General features: G+C 38.6%; 2 protein-coding genes across 3 annotated transcripts in view; both read left to right on the top strand.

The window, feature by feature from the left end:
• The first annotated feature begins 278 nt into the window (after positions 1–278).
• Positions 279–4,900, top strand: tmem9b (TMEM9 domain family member B). The gene is made up of 5 exons (XM_004067012.4): positions 279–504; positions 1,530–1,621; positions 1,701–1,809; positions 2,312–2,446; positions 3,799–4,900. The coding sequence occupies exons 1-5, from the start codon at positions 430–432 to the stop codon at positions 3,952–3,954; spliced, it is 567 nt and encodes a 188-aa protein (XP_004067060.1). The 5' UTR covers positions 279–429; the 3' UTR covers positions 3,955–4,900.
• Positions 4,901–7,324: 2,424 nt separating this feature from the next.
• The window catches only part of st5 (suppression of tumorigenicity 5), a 48,473-nt gene continuing 40,871 nt past the window's right edge, over positions 7,325–14,926 (top strand). The window contains exon 1 of one of the 2 annotated variants that reach the window (XM_023953452.1): positions 7,325–7,438. The gene's annotated coding sequence lies outside the window, so the exon portion shown is untranslated. Of the gene's footprint in view, positions 7,439–12,470; positions 12,714–14,926 lie in introns of those variants that run through there. The other variant, XM_004067013.4, reaches the window with a different exon arrangement.

Genomic DNA, 14,926 nt, shown 5'->3' with positions numbered 1-14,926 from the left:
AACCCTTTAAGTGGAAGACGGGTTTAGACGGCTGTCGTCAGTCATTTTAGATCTCCATCTCATTCTGTTGTATTTTTCGTACATGATCATGGCAGTTTAACAAACATGATTTATATAAAAACATAGAAACTAATAAGTACAAAGTAAAAATATTTTTAAAATCCCCTAAATATGTCATGTTTCAAATTCAAAAGACAAATTGTAAACCTCAATAGTTCTTGAAATAAAAAAAAATGTAATATTTCAAATGTCCGCGTCTTAATGTTTGCGGAAGTGAGCCTCTATTTCCGGAAATGACAAGTCAGCTGATGTAGAATCTGCTTATCCTCTACTTGGCTCTACGGCGGACGGCGTCGTTTCTTAGGGTGCATTCGTCTTTTCTCCTTTGTCCCGCAAAAAGAGTCCAGCAGGGTTTGAGTTACTGCGACGATGAAGCTGGTGTTAGCTGCCGAGGCTGCGTGTTTGGCGTGTTTGGTGCTGCTGAGCCAAGCAGCAGCAGCAAAGGTAAGGCTAATGCTAGGCTAATGCTAGCTGACAGCACACAAAACATGGGCGAGTAGCTTACTAAACAGGAATTACACGTCTTAAAATTCTGTCAGCGACAGACACCTTCCCCTTTTTGTTGCTCGCGTGCTTGGTCAGATAGATAGATAGATAGATAGATGGATAGATAGATAGATAGATAGATAGATAGATAGATAGATAGATAGATAGATAGATAGATAGATAGATAGATAGATAGATAGATAGAGATAAAAATGTTGTCATGATTAATTTCTGTTAAGACTTCCTTACTAAAATGTTAATAAATGTGCTATTTCTGATCAGTTGAACATTTTTTTCCTTCTCTACCGAGTTACAGAAAATCTACCTTTATTAAACACAGCAAACGCCAGAAAACAACTGTCCCCCCTTTTTCTTTCATAAAAGCAGACATTAAAGGGAATCTTTGCTATTTCAAAACTACATTTATATGTCAGAAGAATAATAATAAAAACATAAACAGGTACACCAAAGCGAAACAGAAATGCTGCCAACATCCATCAGAACTATTATTTTGGAAACTTTTTTTGTTGCTACTTTGGTGTTATGTACCTGGAAGCTGGATTCCTGTGTTTTTAGTCTCAAGTCTTTTGATTTCTTTTGGCAGCATGTTGTTTCATCATAGAAACTCATACTGTGTATGTAATTATTCCAGAACATCGTTGGTTTTAGCTAAGAAGATCTAAAGCCACCATGCAGTCTTAGGAAAACACTCATTTTTACATTAAAAATCTTTAAGATCCAAGATTTTTATTTTAGCAAGATTTTGAACTATTTCAATAAATAGTAATTACTTCAGTTGTATTATTTTATCCTGTTATTGCTTTGCAAATCTATTTTTTGGTAAACTACAAGTTATAAACTTAATTTTTTGATATTCTTAAAGCTGCTGTGATAACATCACACAAACATGTCAAAACAAATGTCTGAGTTCAATCGACTGCTGCATTTAAAACTTAAACACCTGCTTGACGTAACTTTTACAGAATTCCGAAGACGTTCGCTGTAAGTGTATCTGTCCACCTTACAGAGGCTATGAGGGACATATCTACAAACAAAATGTGTCTCTCAAAGACTGGTATGTAACCAAATGCCATTGTATGTTCCCCCCCCCCCCTTGCTGAATCTTTATCATATGGATGATTTTGTCTCTTAAGTAACTGCCTCCATGTGGTGGAACCGATGCCAGTGGACGGCAAAGATGTGGAGGCCTACTGTCTGCGCTGTGAATGTAAATATGAAGAGAGGAGCTCAGGGACTATAAAGGTGAAGTCAGATTATTGATTTATTTTTTATAAAGTGTCTCTCAGACTGTGTGTGTGCTGGTTTGTCTCTGTATGTACCCTAAAAATGTAGATCTTTTCTGCCTTTAACCCCATGTTTGCTGGGATGGACTCCAGCAACCCCTGTGACCCAATTTAGGACACAGAGGGTTCAGATTAAGGATGTATAAAGTTTTTGATTATTCTTTACATTGCAAACATTTCCTTTTTTTTAAAATACTAATTTGTAGATTTTTTAAAAGCTGGTATTCTCCCTTTTTATCTTGCATATAAACAACAGGGGTATTTTATTTTTTATATGTGACAGTTTCTGACTTTGCACTACTTTTGTATGAAAAGTATTTATATTTATAGTTAAATATAAATATATAAAGAAGTTTAATTTGATCAAATTCAAGGTTATGGAAAATACTTGCTCAACGTTAAATGTGAGGCATGCTATGATTTCTGAGTATGTTTTTTGTTCTCCCTTCTCATGTATTTAGTTTACCATCATCATGTACCTGTCCATTTTGGGCCTGCTACTGCTCTACATGGTGTACCTGACTCTGCTGGAGCCCATGTTGAAGAGGCGGCTGTTTGGACACTCGCAGCTTATCCAAAGTGACGATGATGCTGGGGTAAGTGTTCCTAGCAACATTCAGGAGTCTCAAGGGCAATATGTATAGTTGTTTAATTTTTTTTTTCTGTGAATTTTAGCAGGTTTGATACTTTGAATGGTCATAGTCACAAGACTTGATCAGTAAATGTTCTCCCTTTGCACCAACCATCACGTGGAAGTTTTTCATGCAGTACGAGTAAAATTTAACAAGCTCTTGTAAATCAGTGCCGTACTTTCCCACTCCTTGGGAGGCTCTGAGAAATAGAAATCTGTGCAATCATGCAAAGAAATGTAATTAGGTTGCCCTCTAACAAGTTTGGACTCCTTTGCATGCACTGTAATTTACCAAAATATGTTATTTTCATGCAGATTTTACAAAAAATTAAATGCGATATTCTAGCAACATTGGCTCAGATTGCGGCAGTAGTTCTGTAGAATTGTGGTGAAACTGGAAAGTGTGTCATCTATACATTTAGATACTGTGTTGCGTTCACTTAAGGACTGCCTCCAGCAATCTGGCCAAGCTTGGAGCATTTCCTGGACTCACATCCAGAACCTCTTACTACTGTGCTGCTGTGAATCACATCACATTATCTTTGGTTTAAAATGGAAAAGTTTTACATCGACGGGACTCAATTTTTTGCCTCAGGGATGGACTAGGCACCAATGAGTATTGGTTGACCAATAACGTGTGCGTTTTTAAAGTGCAGGAAGCAGATTTTTGTTCCTTTGTGCTCTGGACTCAGACAGCGTGACCATAAATGTATCTGTAACATTAGCTTGGAAAAAAGGCTTCATATTACATTTTTAATTAATTTAAGAGCACTTTATATGTCCCTTGAGTTAAGTTTTAGCACCGTAGCCATCTTCCTTTCCTGTTTGCTAGGGGTCTTAACCCTTTTTAGTCAAGGGTATAATTGGCCATTTTTGTCTAATTTTGAGTTGACCATCATATTTTATTTAGCCTTAAAGTGTTTACCTTGCCCTGTTTCATAGGTTTTTTTTCTCTTCTTTTTAAACGTTTTTGCCGTTTAGTTATGCTGTATCAACACACATAAGATTTCAGAAAAAAAAAACAAAACAAATCTTATTAAAAATTATTTTTATTTTACTATTGAAAAGGATGTGGGATAAAAGGTGTTTTCACACTTGAAAACTAACGTCAATGATTAATCGTAGTTGCCTGTGCAAAACAAAAAACGGTTGAAATAAAACCACATCTAGATGTATAGTTTGAAGCCCCCTCTTTAAAAACCAGCTTAATGAAGAGTCGGCACATCTTGGAATGACCTTTAAAATTGGTCATTTGGACAGCTTGCAGCGTCCATTGACCTCTAACGGTTAACCTGACGTGTCTTTTTTTGTTTCCAGGACCAGCAGCCTTTTGCCAATGCTCACAACGTTCTGAACCGATCACACTCCCGACCCAACATGCTGAACAAGGTGGAACACGCTCAGCAGCGCTGGAGGAGGCAGGTCCAGGAACAAAGGAAATCTGTGTTTGACCGCCATGTTGTCCTTAGTTAAACTGCCCTTTAAGTTACAGGGAAAGAAAGGAAATAAGACACTGTGACAAAGCCATTGCTTTCTTTTTTTCATTTATGGGTTGAATTGAACTTTTGAGGTAAACCTAGTAAAAATATATGAAAAAAAACAATGATTCTGTTTACTGGAAGCTCTTATGTAGTCTGCAGGCAGCAAAAGAAATTAAAGTAGGTCATTTTTTGCACAATTTCCACAAACATGACAGATAAGTAGAAATGATCAAATTTCTTCAAAATTGTGTTGAAGCCCAATCTGCCTCCCTTTTTTTTTTTTTTAAACATGTCCTTAAGTTTAAACTGGATTTTGGAGATGTCTCTAAATGCGGGTTGGTGCTTCTCATCACGACTGGATGATTTCTAGAACAAACAGAAACAAGACACGACGCTTCTGATCTCACCATGAAGCATAAAGAGAATCTGTGTAAAATACGAGTTTTACAGCCTTCTTTACAAGTGCATGTTTTGTATTGGCTCTTTTGTAAATGTGTTTTCGGCCATTCACTCCTACATTGATGTTTTGTCTACTACTGTTTTGTCTAACTGGTGTAAAAGGCTCATTGCACTAGGTTTGATATTTGAAGTAGCTTCATCAAAACTTTATCGCTGAAATTGATGCATTTTTCTCCTGATGTCCTGTTAAAGTAGCTATTCCTCTGATTCTCATTCATGGAAGTAATCTTCAACTGCCTATCTGATATATAGTTATTTAAATGTTTGCACTTTTTTGTGCTGGAACAAACTGTTCCATAATCAAAACCTATGCTGCCCAAGAGTTAGCACGGTTGTGACAGATTGCTGTTATCTTGTGTTATAATGACCTTGTGTAAAATGCTGGGAGTCTATATATGATCACTGTTGAGTCCCATTAAAGTGTTCTTACTTATTGTATAAGTTCCACCTAAACTTTGAAATAAATTTATGGAAGAAGATATGAGTGTTTTGCATTTTATGTCAAATCAACGTTTGTGCTGAAGCTACGGTGGCCCTGAAGTGAAAATCCCACCAAGAAAATGAGACAAATTTAGACGTATTCAACTGTTCTTGAATAACTCTAAAAGGAATGCATTTTTTTTTTCAAAATATCTGTTTTTGTGTCATTTTTGGTATATTTGTAAAGAGACAAAAATTAGAAACATTGCTTTGCAGATTCAGGTGCAACTATTCCCCCTTTTTAACCCTGCAAATGTATTTACCTCAAAACAATAGTGTTGCAAAAAAACTTAAAGCAGCTGTGGAGCTGCTGTGATAATGGACATTTTTTGGAAATGCAGAGAAACAGTTCTGTGCAAAATAACTGAATTCTGTAACATTGTCATGATCTTACTAAGTAAGTGTAACTACTAGTAAAATGATACACACTTATGCTCTGCACATATTTTAAATAAGTCATGCTTGATTTTGTTATGAAGTTGTAAATGTATTAAATTGGTGTACACGTTTTGAGTTAATTACATGTATTTGGGTTCATTGTTTGACTTTGTTTCAATTTGTTAAAGTTTTACACTCATCTTTGTGTTCATTGAGGCTCAAAAGAATCAATTGTTCTTTACAGATTGCTTAGAGTGAAGCTGGAACACGCTATCTGTGGAGGGAACAATGGATGCTGCATGTTCCTGGACTTTGATGCGATTTAAAATGAAAGTTTTGGTTTATATAACTGATTATATACATTTATGTACCTTGTTTTTGTCTGTTCACTTTGGATATTAATCAGTTAAACTGCATGTTGATGAGTCTACCTGCATGTGTGTGGGTCATGGACTGCACTTTCCCTTTAAAGCATCCCAGTATGTCTCAAGTCTGGTAAGATCTTTATTTATTTATTTTGTTATTTTGGTTTCCAGTATTTCACAGGTGACCTCTTGTTTTGCCCAGTTTGGCCCAAGAAATCTTATGTTAAATTCTGGGAATGACTTGACTTATTTTTTTCCTAATTCAAAATTTACTCCTTTATGTTGGTGCCTGTTTTTTTTTAATCCCCCACAAGTGGTAAGGGCGTTGGTGTGCCTGAGCCATTCCACAAGGAAGGGCAGCCAAAGTACTCGGAGTAACATCAGATTTTCAAATAAATGGCCAAAGGAAATCTTTATAGTTCTGCAGAGGTTGCATCTAAATCAAGCTACATTCAGGTAAACTGGGTTCTATCGTCAATCACTGCATGTCACACCAACAGCTAAGTCCCTCGCATTTGCTTCTCAGCCAATCACAATCATATTTTTGCTTTTTAAAATGCATTGGTATCTCTACATTCTCCACTCTGTCCTCCACCTGGATCAACTCTTTGTCACGGACTGGCCTTCAATCACCATCAGCGTCGAAGCTCTTGGGACTTATTTCATGCACACATTTTGTATGACAAATTATTTTAATTGCATTCTTGAGATCTCTCTTATTGGAATAATTTTTGTCCCTCTCCTGATTCCTCCAACTGTCCAAAAACATGCTTCATAGGTTAATTAGTTACTCTAAGTATCCTTAGTGCATGTGTGAGTGTGTGTGTAAGTGTTTGTGTGAGCCACCGACAGACTGGGGTTCTATTAAGGGTGTACCCCACCTCTGTCCAACAGTAGCCAAGATAGGTTCCGGTAACCAAGAGACCCCGAAAGGAATTTAATGGATTATAAAAATGAATGAATGGATTTAACAAGGAGCTAAAGAGGAGACCCCCCCCCCCCCTTTCCCATCGATGCTCTGACCTCTGAGAAGCAGTGCAAACAGCATCTACAGCTGTGTTTCTGTCCACTGCTGCCTCAGATAATTATAGATATCCTCTGGGAAAACCAAATAGCTCTGCTGACCTTCACATCCACAATTTGCTTTTTTGAGCATAAAAAATAATAAATCTGACGCACAGTTACCTGAGTGGATGCTGGGAAAGCCATCCCGGGTGCTGCGCCCTCTGTGGCCTGTTTGACCTATTGCAATTTTCGATTTTCTGATGTCAGGAATTCAGAATTTCGTCTATTAGAAATGTGTCAACATAAAAGAAAAACAAAATCAAATTAAAAGGAGGTCGTGAGGGAGATTGGGTGCAAAGTCACACTAAGAAATATGGATACTGTTGTGACACATAACAGAAGACAGATACACAATTTTTACACGCAAGTTGCAACAACTTTTTAAACAATTGGCAAACTCCAGTGTGACTGTGTGAAAAGAACTGCGCATGCGTGTTGAAAGCTGAAAACATTAATATTGATCAGTATTCCAACAGCTGTAGATTTTTTATGTGACCAGTTGGCTGAACAATGACTGTGTGGAAAAAAATTGCAACCATCTCCTTCTCATTTTACTCCCTGATTTCCATGCAGCTGCGTCATCGTTTCCTGTGCAGTCCACTTTCCCAGTTTTCCCTCACTTACTGCACTTAAATCCAGGAGGAGACTGTCCGCCCCCCCAGAAAACGTTTTCGGGTTGCAAGAAGACGAAGCGGACTCTCTTCACAATGGATCTCTGTTAGAAAACTGGTAAGATTCTTTTATTTTTTATGTATTTTTATCATCTAAGATGCGGCATTTAGGGAGGGAAAGTAAGTTTAAGTAAGTTGTATAGCAATTGAGAACTAGATTTTTTTTGTGGTTCAAATATGAAGAAAAAAAACTTTTTATTAGTTGTAGAGAACATATATAAGTTTAAAGACGTTGATTCTGATTGCTGTCGCCTGTTTTTTTCTTCTGCTTATTGCTGTTTTTAGGGAAACTGAGCAGCGTTTCTGCTGCACATGCATGGCTTTTCCTACAAGGGGCGCATGTGAGCTGTGAGAATGATCTTTTCTCATTGTGTTTCTCCTTTGGCCTCAGATTACAAAAAATCCCACCAATTTTGGTCTTTGTTTCACATTTTTTATGCTTTTAGGGCAATGTACTTGCCCATATTGTGTAAAAACAAATTTTCCTGATCTCTATTAGAAACATTCTTACTCGGTTTGTGTTTTTTAGAGATCATGAACAATTTGGTTTCAGAATTTTGTTTTACTACCCAATAAAAAGTTGCAGTATGACCAGTCATCCCTTGCTTTATTGCCTCCAAGGTTTTCCAAATCCTTTGTTGACTGATGCTGTGGCTGCTTGAGGCTGACACAGATAAAGTAAAAGTCCTTGTGCCAGATTGTTCTCATCTGTTGCAACACTTGAGCTCCAGATATGCAGAGCATTTTTTCAAATAAATACACAATGTTGCTTGTTCTTTCAGTTAAGAAAAAAATGTTTGTTGTTTTTGGTTTAAACTTTGAGTTTTTCAATTTTCTTTGTTTTTTTCTAACCTTATCTCCTCTTAGTGTGGAGAACATTTGTTTTTTTTTAAATTCACGATTAAAAGCACATTTATAGTACAACTGAGGTGTAATTGTAAATCAAAAATTATGTTAAAAAAGAGAAATGAAATAAAGGATGAAGTTGGCAGAGTCACGTGGATAACAACACAGCTCATAGTATTGTCAGTGAGTAAATCACAGCAACATGTTTCATGTCCACTGGGTCAGATATAAAAGAAAACATATGGCAGTCCTCAGACTGGGTCTGTTACTCTGTAAAAATGCTGGCAGCTGATTTCTGCAGTTTTAAAGATGGGAGGATGTCTTTGCTTGACAGGTTGTGTCTTCTCCCTCCTCCTTGTTTTACATCAGCGTTGACAGGACACATCAACCTCATTTTGCAGTTTTACAGCTTCTCCAGATCTGTTTTCGGAACATATTCTGTCTCGCACCACATGGATGTTTTTATCAACAGTGCAGCACGTTAACTGTGGAAAGCTGGATTGAGATATGGTGCACAAGTGACAAAAGTCTCACAAAGTTGCAAAAAACGTTTCTCTTAGCTCGTGAGTCTGAGACAAGCTTTAAACAGGTGTGTGACAGAACACAGAGTTTAAACACATCAGAAGAATTTTTTTTTTTTTTAATAGGCAGCCTTCGTCTTTTATCAACTGGAGGAATGTCATGTATGTGTGCGAGTCTATGCTCTGAAACTCCCGTGTCGTGCAGGAAGAGGATGTGGCTTTTTGTCAGAGGCCCACATGGCATCCCAATTAGGGGGACCATAAATCCCATTTGTTTAAACCTAACATAGACAGTGTGTTTTCAGTTCAGACAGTGCAGATTTGAAATGCTTTCAGGATCATAAAAGGACCTCAAAAAAGAGGCTTTAACAGTCTCTGGGAGAGAAGCTTCCTGCTGCCTTTATGTTGCAGACCATGAACGTGGAATCTGTGTATTTGGGACAGCCTCCCTCTTCCCAACCCTGTGACATGATAAGACCCCCCCACCCACCCATCTCTCCAGACTATCTCTTCTAAGACTAAAAAAAAAAGTCAGTTGTATGCTTGACTGAGGTTTCAAGACTTGGTGTAAAACTGTTCCATGCGGCATTGCACAAAAGTAACTGCGTGAAGCAAAATGATTGCAAAACTAGCAGGTTGAAAGCAGCTGATAAAACAGACTCTGCTTGGTCAAAGATGTGTTTTTGATAAGTCACCGTGGACTCTCTCCATTAGAAACAAGAATCAGTGTATTTTTTGGGATAGGAAGGAGTGGTGTTTAACACTAAAAGTGGGAAATGAGATTTTCATTGATAATTTGCGACTCTGTTTCAAAGTTTGAATGTTTTTTTATAAAGTGTTATAAGGCTTTTGATCATGTGACCACTGGGAAGTTGCGGGGTACGTTTAGAGTTTATTTAGAATGGGTTTGGAATTGCGGGATGTGGTTGTGATGTGGTGATTTACACTTGTGGAAAAGTCTTTCTCTGTGTGAAATCAGCATCTTCTCCTCGAGGCTGTTGGAGGTATGTCTGTTTTCTGGTTTACTTCAATGGTTCAAAACATTTTTAAGCAAAACTTGAGATTTTAAATAGTGCGCATAATAGTGAGGATGATTTTTGTCTTTTTTTTTATTATGTGACAGACTGTCAACCTACCAAAAAGTGAACTGTTTCTCTCTGTGACAACATAAATTAATGCTAATTTTCTTCATTCATATCCTCTGAAAAGGCTCCAAAGATAATCTCTGCTTCAAAATATGGTTCTCCTCCTCCTAAATGGACTGGAATACATCAGTTTCGCTTGGTGTCACCATACGGCTGTCACAGGCTGGTGGTGTTAAAATGCTCAGTATAAGCGGAGGCCCCTGGAGGACTTCACGGGAGCATGCTTCCGCTTTCCCTGGAGTGTGGAATGTCCTGCCCAGAAAGACCATTGTTTTTGCTCTTTGCAGCCATGCGTGAGAGACAAGTGTCTTGCTCCACACGCCGAGTATTAACCAGCTTTAAGTCAGAAGAGTCCTATAGAAAATACATTTTCAGACAAAGCTGTAAGCTGACCCTGGTGGGCTAAGTGGAAGGCATTTTTGGCTTTTGCTGATGCTTGGGGAAGCTTAGTAACTGGGTTTGTGAAAAGTTTGGACAGCAGGTTTTGGTTCCTCTGATGGTAAAAGTGGTACTTTAACAGGTTGTGTAAGTGGTGGTGAAAGAACATTTAAAGGATGCTCATAATGCCATCCAAACAACTTTCATTGTGGAAGGAGAGCCATTCTTCTCGGGAGCTGAAGGGATCCTCCTCCATAGGGTGACTGGAGTCTAAGGAGCGTCTAGAAAAGGCTTATGAGAGCTGCAGCTCTAAAAAAGTCAGCAGATAGTCTGGAAATCTGGCCAGAATACTTCTTGATAACTTCCTGAAGAGATGTTATGATCATAACCTGCTTCACTCCGGAGAAACAGTGTGTCTTGGCTTTGATCCCAGAACAGCAGGATAATCACAACCACAAATGCACGCCCACGTCTCTTAAAATACTATTTGTAGTAGTATCTCTCTTTTAATTGAACATGTGGTATTTTCTTTATACGAAAATTACAGCAGTACACCAGCATTCCTCGTGTGAGCGCTATTATTATCCATCTTTAATCATTATTTACAGTATAATCCTGCTTCATATTAAAAGATGTTTATATTTTTTATTAATTATATTCAATAGTTTAAAGTTTGCTGTAAGGAAGACCTGAACATTTTTAAAAAGAGAAATTCTCTGAAGGTGGCAGTCATGTGAAGCTGTGTTTCGTGTTTGGTTTAGCATTGCAAGTTTAGCTGCATCCGTTTTTCTACACATGTAGCCTTTAATCGCATTGCATGCATGGACATTGGTTGTTTCTGCCATCAATTGGGTGTCTGTCTCAGGATTCAGCGAGGCATTTTCGACTGATCAGGGTTGGATCGATGTAGTAAAGCTGGTGTTCCAGGTGCCAACCTGTTGTAGTTGTGTGTGGTCCTAGAAGGACCAAAGAACTAGAAGGTCCTTTAAGAGCTGTTTGGATTTTGCAGAGGATTTGGATAACTTATCATAAGATGGTCCCCATCCCATAAAGTGGCATGTCCAAAGCCTGGCCCATGTGCCAAATACGGCCCTAATTTCTACTGGCCTGCAGGTTCCTGCCATAAAATCAACAACAAGGAGGCCCTGTATTTCTGTTCTATGTGAAGAAATGAAAAGTATCATATTGCAAAAAAACATTTCATTAAATAGTTCTGTGCAGAGTTCTGTGCAGACTGATTGGTTGGCCCTCACACATTTTTAGACATTTTCACCTCACCAAATCTGGCCCTCTTTGAAAAAAACTCAAAAGCCCCCTGCTTAAAAGTCTCACTCCGATCATCTTTTGATCTATAGTAAAAGTTTTCCCAGTGGTCTTTTAATTATGATTATGACGGCAGCAGGACCTTTATTTACTTTATTTACTTTCTACAGCCCCTCACAACCCCAACCTTCCAATACCGGTGGAATAACAATGGCGAGCAATATTGGAGCTATCCAGGCGTACACAGTTTTGAGCCTGATGCCAGCTTTGATGAGAAAAACAAAGACGCACATGGATTTATTTGTTTACAAGTAGATGCATCAGAATGGAGCAGAGCAGGGAGCTTGGGGCTCATCATATTACTACAATTTGAATAAAGAAACACTCTGAAATAAGATGTTAAGCTTAATTTGTCCTCCATCATGAGCAAAATGCTACTGTAGAAGAACGGGTTAAGTATACCAAAAACATGATTTTTTTATTTATTAGAATGGATCTTTAAAAAGCTTGTTCCTTACAAATTGTGGCACCATTTTAAATGTAATAAACAGACTTTGCATCATTGTTTGATGTTTTCCCCCCCTCAAAAAGCAGTCCTACAACAAAGGGTTTCCTGACTTTTTGCATGATATGTAGTGCCCTGTAAAAGCTGTCTGGCGTTTCCAGGTCCAAACATGATTCAAATCTTTCCTGTTTTAGGGAAAACTACGTGCAGACTAAGTTATGAGGTTTGACACTGATGTGTGTGTTTGAGTGACAGACAGGGGGGACGTTTCCTGACAATGAGACTAATGCTGGTCCCAGCATTAACCCTCCTTTTCTGAATAATCAGCCCAGCCAGACAATGAGCGACACACAGGCTGAATGCCTGGCGGAGGGGAGGGTGGAAAGGGAGGAGGGAATCCCAAGGAAACTGGGGGGCAAACAACCCGTTTCATAGCAACAAGTCCTGCCTCTGCCCTGGGAAGAACTAGAAGAAGCTTTTTTTTCGGTCCTAACTTTTGTGTGTGCGTGTGTGTGTGTGTGTGTGTGAGAGAGAGAGAGTCGGGTTCACTTGGAAAGTCGGAGTTTATCACCGAGAGCAGGTATCCTGTAAGCCAGCTACCGACGTTTGCGCCCCTAAAAGGATTAAAAAGCCTGAAAAATGTCAGCAGCCATGGATGTGAGAAGTCACTTTAAGGTAAAACAAACAAAACAAAACTAAAACATAGAATAAAAACCCGCCTGCTTTTTGAAGCGTAACAGACAAGCTCCCGCTTAACCTAGCGGCTAATCTCACAGACAGACAGACACGGCTCCGACAATGACCTTTAGCGTGTCTGCTGTGGGGTCAGAAAACGGCTTTCGAGGTGCGTTCAGAAACGTCCCCATGTGACCATATTTGGTCATCGGCGCGTGGAAGGTCGAATTGAAACGGCTGCTGCAGCAGACTCCTTTGTTTTGTTTGGTTTTTATTTTTCATCTGACCCCTCTGTGAATGTGGAAAAAAACAAACAAAGAAAAAAAAAAGTCGCTGCGGGTTCAGGGTGTGCGGACTGCGTGATCGTCCTGTCGCTAAACATCAAAGATCAGCTGAAAAAGCACATCATCATGCCTTCTCCATTTATTTTGTGAACTGTGGTGCGCTTTTCGACTGAGCATGCTCATAAAAGCAAAGTTTTACTCCACGTTTGGTTTTTGTGACACTTGTTGTTGTGTTTTTTTTTTGCTTCCAAAGTGTTTTATTATCTTTAGGCCATTTGTTTACATAATTAGGTAATTTCCCCATTTGTGGGGCAAACAAAGGCAATTGCCATTCTATTCTATTCTATTCTATTCTATTCTATTCTATTCTATTCTATTCTATTCTATTCTATTCTATTCTATTCTATTCTTTTAAGTTTGTGGACTAGCTTTCCTTTGTAATCCATAGCAGTTTCTGTTTTCCTGCCATAAAATCAGTGTAATCTTACTCTTATTAACAGGACTTCTAACTTTTGCCTAGTTCTTACGATAATGGAGATAAACCAATTCATTCCTGTTCAATTCATTTGAATAACAGGAGTGTTCTTTCCTTTTAGGGGTTATGTTTAGTCATTTCTGTGGTAACTGCAGGACAGATGTGAAAGCAGAAGCTTTTTCAGGAGCACTTTAGTGGGAGATGTTGCTAATGGCGTCCTCTGCACATTTGCATTGACTTGCTGTGATTTGATCTGTTGGCTTACAGCCCTACACTATCATTAAGTGAACGTAATGAGTTTTTGTGTGTGTGGTACTTACGTTCAGACGTTGACATCAATGACTTGGACAGCTCTGCCTCATCGGCTCACCATCAGGTTGCAGGTCTGATGCAAACACTCCCAGCTGTGTTTCCAGCTCCCAAACACTTGTCAGGACGTGTTGATAGACCGAATAAATGTTGAAGGCCATGCATTTGCGAGACCTCTTTACTGTAGAGAGGCGACGGCCATTAACCCATCATGAGTTGTTGGTGGTGGCTTCGTTGTTGAAGCTTCCCCGGCCGTGCCATTAATCACCACACGTGATTTGCAAACACGGTTTCCACATCAGTTAATTCAAACAACTGAGGCTTAAGTATTGGACATGATGGCTTCTGTCCTGGGTTGTCGTCCAGTGGAGGTAATGCTGGGAGGAAAGTGGCAAATTAAGTCAAATGGTAAATGGTCAGCACTTATTTGAACTGTTTTAGCTTTTATCTAGAAACCCCTTTGCACTATTTCTCATTCAGTCATTTAAGCCGTCACTTCCATACTCATTATTGCATGTGTGTGCATTGCATGCTGGATCAGGGGTTTGCTTTCCAACAGTTCAGCACCTTGATGGGCTTTGGATAGAATCACACACCTTTGAGGCTGACCTACTTTTTGTTGTATAGCTTTTTAAAATGGTTCTCTAGAAAACAAAGAGTATAGTGTTGAGCATATGAATCATGGGACGGGTAGTTTAAGGCGTGTCAAATGGTCTACAAATAGCCCATATTGTGTTTTTTTTACTTCATCAGTTATCAGAACATTAAAAAGTTACATTCTTGTTATTTAAGTAGCTAAGCTAGACCCATTTCTATTTTTTCCATAAAAGAAAAAACCCAAATAATTACATCATATTTAAATTCTAACATCTATATCATACATTGAGGGAATATTACTCTTCATAAATCCCCTCCAAACCTAAAAATAGAGCAGCTATTAGCCACACTTACTTTTAGCATACCATGCATAATTAATTTCCAACTTTAAGACAGCTGGAAATATATTTGATATTCTTGCAAAAGTAATAGATTTTGTGTTGAATGTCTAGATTTCCAGCTTGCTTGCTGCATCTCAGATGGACTTTGCAGATGTTCATTTCTGTGGTGCACAAAACCACTTCCTTTTTCCCACACACACACAAAAA

The sequence above is a fragment of the Oryzias latipes genome, chromosome 3 (genome assembly GCF_002234675.1).
Source record: "Oryzias latipes chromosome 3, ASM223467v1".
Classification (NCBI taxonomy): domain Eukaryota; kingdom Metazoa; phylum Chordata; class Actinopteri; order Beloniformes; family Adrianichthyidae; genus Oryzias; species Oryzias latipes.
The sequence above is the reverse complement of the archived record's forward strand: the minus strand, read 5'-3'. Positions and strand labels throughout refer to the sequence as shown.